Raw genomic sequence first — 5,923 nt, 5'->3', positions numbered from 1 at the left:
TTCTTTCTTTCTTTCTTTCTTTCTTTCTTTCTTTCTTTCTTTCTTTCTTTCTTTTTTCTTCTCTCTCTCTCTCTCTGTCCTTCCTTTCTTCCTTTCTTTTCTTTCTCTCTCTCTCCCTCACCCCCCCCCACCCTTAGCACTCAGTTATAAGTGAGAACATGTGGTATTTCTCTTTCCTACTTTGCTTATTTGGCTTAACATAATTTTCTCCAGACTCATCCATATTGCTGCCAATGGCAGAATTTCATTCTTTTTTATGGATGAGTAGTACATACCACATTTTCTTTATCTAGTCATTTGTCGATAAACACTTAGAATGGAAAGACAGCCTAAGAAATGGGAGAAAATATTTGCAAACTATACATCTGACAAGGGATTAATATCCATAATATACAAAGAACTCAACTATATAGTAAAAATCAAATAATCCAATTAAAAATGGGCAAAGGAGATGAATAGACACTTTTCAAAGGATGACATAAATGGCCAACAGGTACACAAAAAAGTGTTCAGCATCACTAGTCATCAGAAAAATGCAAATCAGACCACATTGAGATATCATCTCACCCCCATTTATATTAAAAAGACCGAGAATAACAAATGCTGGCGAGGATGCAGGGAAAGGGGAACTCTTCTACACTGTTGGTGAAACTGTTAATTAGTACAGCCACTATGGAAAACAGTATGGAGCAACCATACTGCAGATAGAGCACACAACTACAGATGGAGCAACCGTATGATCCAGCAATCCCACTACTGGGTATACCCAAAGGAATGGAAATCATAATGTTGAAGGGATACCTACATTCCCAGGTTCATTGCAGCTCTATTTATATCATGATATTTTAAAATTCCACCCATTGGGCCGGCCCGGTGGTGCACTGCTACAGTGCGCCGCTTGGGAGCGCAGTGGCACTCCCGCCGAGGGTTCGGATCCCACATACAGACCGGTTCCCGCTCACTGGCTGAGCGAGGTGCGGGTGCAACACTGAGGGCTGCGATCCCGTTGCCGGTCCCGGTCTGGTACGGGTGCGACACTGAGGGTTGCGATCCTTTGCCAGACACGAAAAAAGACAAAAAAAAAGGAAAAATAAAATAAAATAAAATAAAATTCCACCCATTAATTGTTGGAGATTGGTCTTCATGTGTTCAGTGCTAATTTAAAATGTTTTAACCGTTGTTAGTAGTGACTTCAATACCTAATATCTCAAGGTTCAATATGCACATTGAGTGAAATTAATCATTACTAAAAGCACATATCTCATAAGTGGAAAGACTAGAATTCAAAGTCAGGACATATGATTTCAAAGTCAGTGCAGTAAATCCTTACTTAAAGTGTGATTCACAACCAAGTGCATCTTCTGGGATCTTGTTATAAATGCAGATTCCCTGGCCCCACTACAGATCTATTGATTCTGAATCTGCTTTTTATCAAGATAACCAGATGATTTGCATGTGCACAAAAATTAAAAAGCACTGTTCTAAAACATGATGTCTAGTATCAAAGAGAATTCAACTTCAAATGGTCTGATTCCTAGACACTTTAAAAAGCCTGAAATGAGTTATATTTGAGAGTGTCAGACAAACACCTGTCTGTTTCTTTTTCTGTTTTTTTTATTGAAACAAACATAATTGATTGTATGTGTCTGTGGGATACAATGAATATCAATATCAAATGTTGAATGTCAATACCTGTGTGTTATATGTGATGCTCAAATCAAGATAATTAGTACACTCAACATTATACAATGTAATCATTTTTCTTTTTGCCTTTAAAAATTTCTCCCTAACCCTTCCTCTCCTTTTCCCACCTCAGGTGGCTTTGGTTCTATTCTCTTCTTTTGAAAGTTCAACAAATTTTTGTGACTGTTATATCTTTCTTTCTTTTAAAAATGTATTTGTTTATTTTTTAGCTCCCACTATGAGTAAGGACATGCAGTACTTTGTGCCTGGCTTATTTCACTTAACGTAATTTGCTCTGAATTTATTCATGTTGCTGGGAATGGCAGAATCTGTCTTTTTTTATGACATAGTAGTATTCCTTTATGTGCATATACCACCAGTCATCTGACGATGGACATTTAAGTTTGTTCCAACTCTTGGCTATTGTAAATAGAGCTATGATAAACATGGGAGTGCAGGTATCCCTTCAACATGATGAATTCCATTCCTTTGGGTATATCACCAGCAGGGGGATTGCTGAATTATGTGGTAGATCTATCTGTGGTTGTCTGAGGAACCTCCACACTGTTTTCCATAATGGGTGCACCAGTTTACAGTCCCAGCAACAGTGTAGGAGGGTTCTCTTTCTCCACATCCTTGCCAGCATTTGTTATTTTTTGTTCTTTTGATACTGGCCAGTCAAACTGGGGTGAGGCGACATCTCATTATGATTTTGATTTGCATTTCCCTGATGCTTAGTGATGTTGAGCATTTCTTCATGTATTTATTGGCCATTTGTATATCTTCTTTCGAGAAATACCTATTCAGTTGCTTTCCTCATTTTTTAATTTGGTTACTTGTTTTTTTCACTGTTAACTTGTTTGAGTTTGTTGTATATTTTGTATATTAATCTCTTGTCAGATGCATAGTTTGCAAATATTTTCTCCCATTCTGCTAGTTGTCTTTTCATTCTGGTAATTGTTTCTTTCTATGCAGAAGCTTTTTATTTTCATATAATCCCATTTGTTTATTTTTTCTTTTATTGCCTATGCTTTTGAGGTCTTATAATGTATTTGTCCAGTCCTACTTCCTCCCGTGTCAACTATGTTTTCTTTTAGGAGTTTTATACTTTCAGGTCTTGTATTTAAATCTTTAATCCATTTTGAGTTGATTTGGGTATATGGTGAGAGGTACAGGTTGAGTTTCATTCTTCTGCACATGGATATCTAGTTTTCCCAGCACCGTTTATTAAAGAGGTAGTCTTTTCCCCAAGGTATATTCTTGGTGACTTTGTTGAAGATCAGTTGGCTGTAAATATGTGGGTTGATTTCTGGGTTCTCTATTCTGTTCAATTGGCTCCAATGTCTGTTTTTATACCAGTACCATGCTGTTTTCATTACTACAGCTTTGTAGAATTATTTGAAGCCAGGTAGTGTAATGCCTTCAGCTTTTTTTTTGCTCATGATTGCTTTGGCTATTCTGGGTCTTTTGTTGTTCCATATGAATGTTAGGATTGTTCTTTCTATTTCTGTGAAGAATGTCATTGGTATTTTGATGGGGATTTCATTGAATCTGTAGATTGCTATGGGTAATATGGACATTTTCATAATGCTAATTCTTCCAATCCAAGAGCATGAAATGTCTTTCTCTATTTTTGTATCCTCTTTAATTTCTTTCAGCAGTGATTTTTAATTCTCTTTGTAGAGATCTTTCACCTCTTCAGATAAATTGATTCCTAGGGGTTTTTTTTTTTTTCTTTTTTGCTGACCATTTTAAATGGACTTGCTTTCTTGATTTTTTTCTGCTAGTTCATTGTTGGAATATACAAATGCTATTGATTTGTATATATTGATTTTGTATCTTGCAACTTTAGTGATTTCATTTACCAGCTATAAGAGATTTTTTTGTAGTCTTTAGGTTTTTCTACATGCAGGATCATGTCTTTTGCAAACAGAGACAATTTGACTTCATCTTTTCCAATGTGGATGCCTTTTCTCTTACCTGATTGCTGTGGCTTGTACGCCAATACTATATTAAATAGGGGTGGTAAGAGTGGGCATCCTTGTGTTGTTCCTGTTCTTAAGGGAAAAGCTGAAAGCATTGGTGATGTTGTTGGTGGTGGGTTTGTCATATATGCCTGTCATTGTGTTGAGATACTTTCCTTCTATATCTAATTTGCTAAAAGTCTTTATCATGAAGCGATGTTGAATTTTGTCAAATGCTTTTTCTGCATATATTGGGACAATCATATGGTTTTTGTTCTTGATTTTGTTGATGTGTTGTATCACATTTATTGACTTTCCTGTCCTTATTTATGTTGAGCTGTCCTTGTATCCCTAGGATAGATAACACTTGAACGTGGTGCATAAGTTTTTTGATGTCTTGCTGTGTTCTGTTTGCTACTATTTTATTGAGGATTTTTACATCGAAGTTCATCAGAAACATTGGCCTATAGTTTTCTTTTTTTATTGTATCATTTTTGCAGGAGAAAGTCTTAAAGCAAGTAAGGATTTTATGGAGAAAGATTGAACAATATCAGGATAATCTAAATAAAGGGAGCATAAAAATGCACCATTTTCTTCTAAGTATGAGACCATGTTACCTTAGAACCAGCTTGAGACAGATATGCTAGAAACATTTCCATTGGGAACTTGAGCTGAGATCCTCATGTGCCATTAGATTCTGTGCTATGTGTATTAACAGGAAAAGCAACCCAAATTTTCAGTGTAATGATTGCTCAGGTTTCAGGAAATGTTTCTCAGATAGGTTCAAAATCAATTCCAGGGGTATTTCAGGCAGAGATTTCTGTAGAAGAACATTTAGAGAGACTGAAGAGTGACCGTCAAGTGATTTTTGATAAATACTGGGAAAGTGAATTCAAAGTGGAGCATAAGAGGAAACAACTAGAAGTATAAGAGGAACTGATGGAAGTGTGCCATAAACCAGGTGCCAACTAGAAGTATAAGAGGAACTGATGGAAGTGTGCCATAAACCAAGTGTAGAGCTGCTACAAGTAAGGACTAAGGATGCGTTTTGAAGTATTTTATATTAGTTGATGTTCACATCTTTGCCCTCAAATTGTTATTTGCTACTAAGGATATATTACTTCATCTCCTGAGTCTATGGTGAGGATTTTTCCCACTTGGGAATAACAGAGATAGACTGTACCTCCTAACCTAACCATCAACACCAAGCTTTCCAGAACTGTGAAAGTGGATTCCCCAGGGAATATTCCCTTCTAGACTACCCCCTTATCCAGCTCACTTGTCTGAAAACCAACAAGGAGCAACTTACTCATGGAAATTTAATTCTTGTCTTCATTGAGTAATGTGTAGAAATTCGAAACAAGCTAATATTTATTTCCTCTTTCTGTATGGAAGTCGTAGTTTTGAAATGCTCTCAATTTGACACATATTATATATATTGGGGACAAGCCCTGGGATAGGCCACTTTGCAGACAGCTGGTAGTTTGTAGCAATGCACAGTCATTAATGTCCTTTTGTCTCTTCATTCACCCTCAAGATTGTGAATTCATCAAGAATCTAGATTTTTGTCAGTATGTTTTTCTGGGATTATCCTTAGATATGAAAACGAATTTGTGAGGAGGGTTGTGGTCATGGTAGTTGTTAGCTTTCTGAACTTTCCTAAACCCAAAGTCTGGGTAAGCAGAATAGCCAATTTCTGCAGAAGTCTAAGATTTTCTTTTTCTCTTTACAGGATTTTGGAGACACACCGACATGGTAAGTTTGCTCCTCAGTGCAAACTGGAGCACCATGAGTGCTATGAAGAAGATCAAGCTGTTTCTAACAAAGTGAAGACATAATTTATTAAGAAATTAAATTGTGAGTGTGTGTGCCTGTGTTCATGTGTGTATTCTTGAATATGTCTTCCTATTCTCCTTTATCAGAAGTTGCTCTTTTTTTTTTTACCCCCTGTGTGGCTCAGGGAGCCATGTTTTGATGGCTCAATGCAGAAGTTTCTAGAAGATAGCTACCTATGTTTTCAGGATTCAAAATCATAAACATATTAAGGTGTATAGATGACTTTGTTCCAGATGGTAGGTGAGAGAGGCAAGTACCTCTGAGAGGTAGGGGGTGGAAGTAGGCAAAGAAGAATTGTAAAGAAAAAAAAAAATCTTTACGAATGAAACAACTCCATCCCAAGATTATGGAGGTACATACACAAAAATATCATGGAAGGTTTATTTATTTATTTATTTATTTTCCTTTTTTGTCTTTTTTACTGACCGGTAACGGGATCA

At 36.5% G+C, this 5,923-nt stretch overlaps 1 protein-coding gene across 1 annotated transcript in view; it reads left to right on the top strand.

Annotated features, from left to right (window-relative positions):
* LOC103582268 (tripartite motif-containing protein 43-like) overlaps positions 1–5,402 on the top strand; it is a gene marked incomplete at its 3' end in the record, with an annotated part of 7,263 nt that extends 1,861 nt beyond the window's left edge. The window contains exons 3-4 of the mRNA XM_008563913.1: positions 4,148–4,247; positions 5,380–5,402. Of these exons, the coding sequence (XP_008562135.1) occupies positions 4,148–4,247; positions 5,380–5,402 (123 nt within the window). The remainder of the gene's footprint in view (positions 1–4,147; positions 4,248–5,379) is intronic.
* Positions 5,403–5,923: the final 521 nt, after the last annotated feature.

Source organism: Galeopterus variegatus, unplaced genomic scaffold (genome assembly GCF_000696425.1).
Source record: "Galeopterus variegatus unplaced genomic scaffold, G_variegatus-3.0.2 Scaffold15462, whole genome shotgun sequence".
NCBI lineage: Eukaryota > Metazoa > Chordata > Mammalia > Dermoptera > Cynocephalidae > Galeopterus > Galeopterus variegatus.
This window is presented reverse-complemented; position numbering and strand designations above follow the sequence as displayed.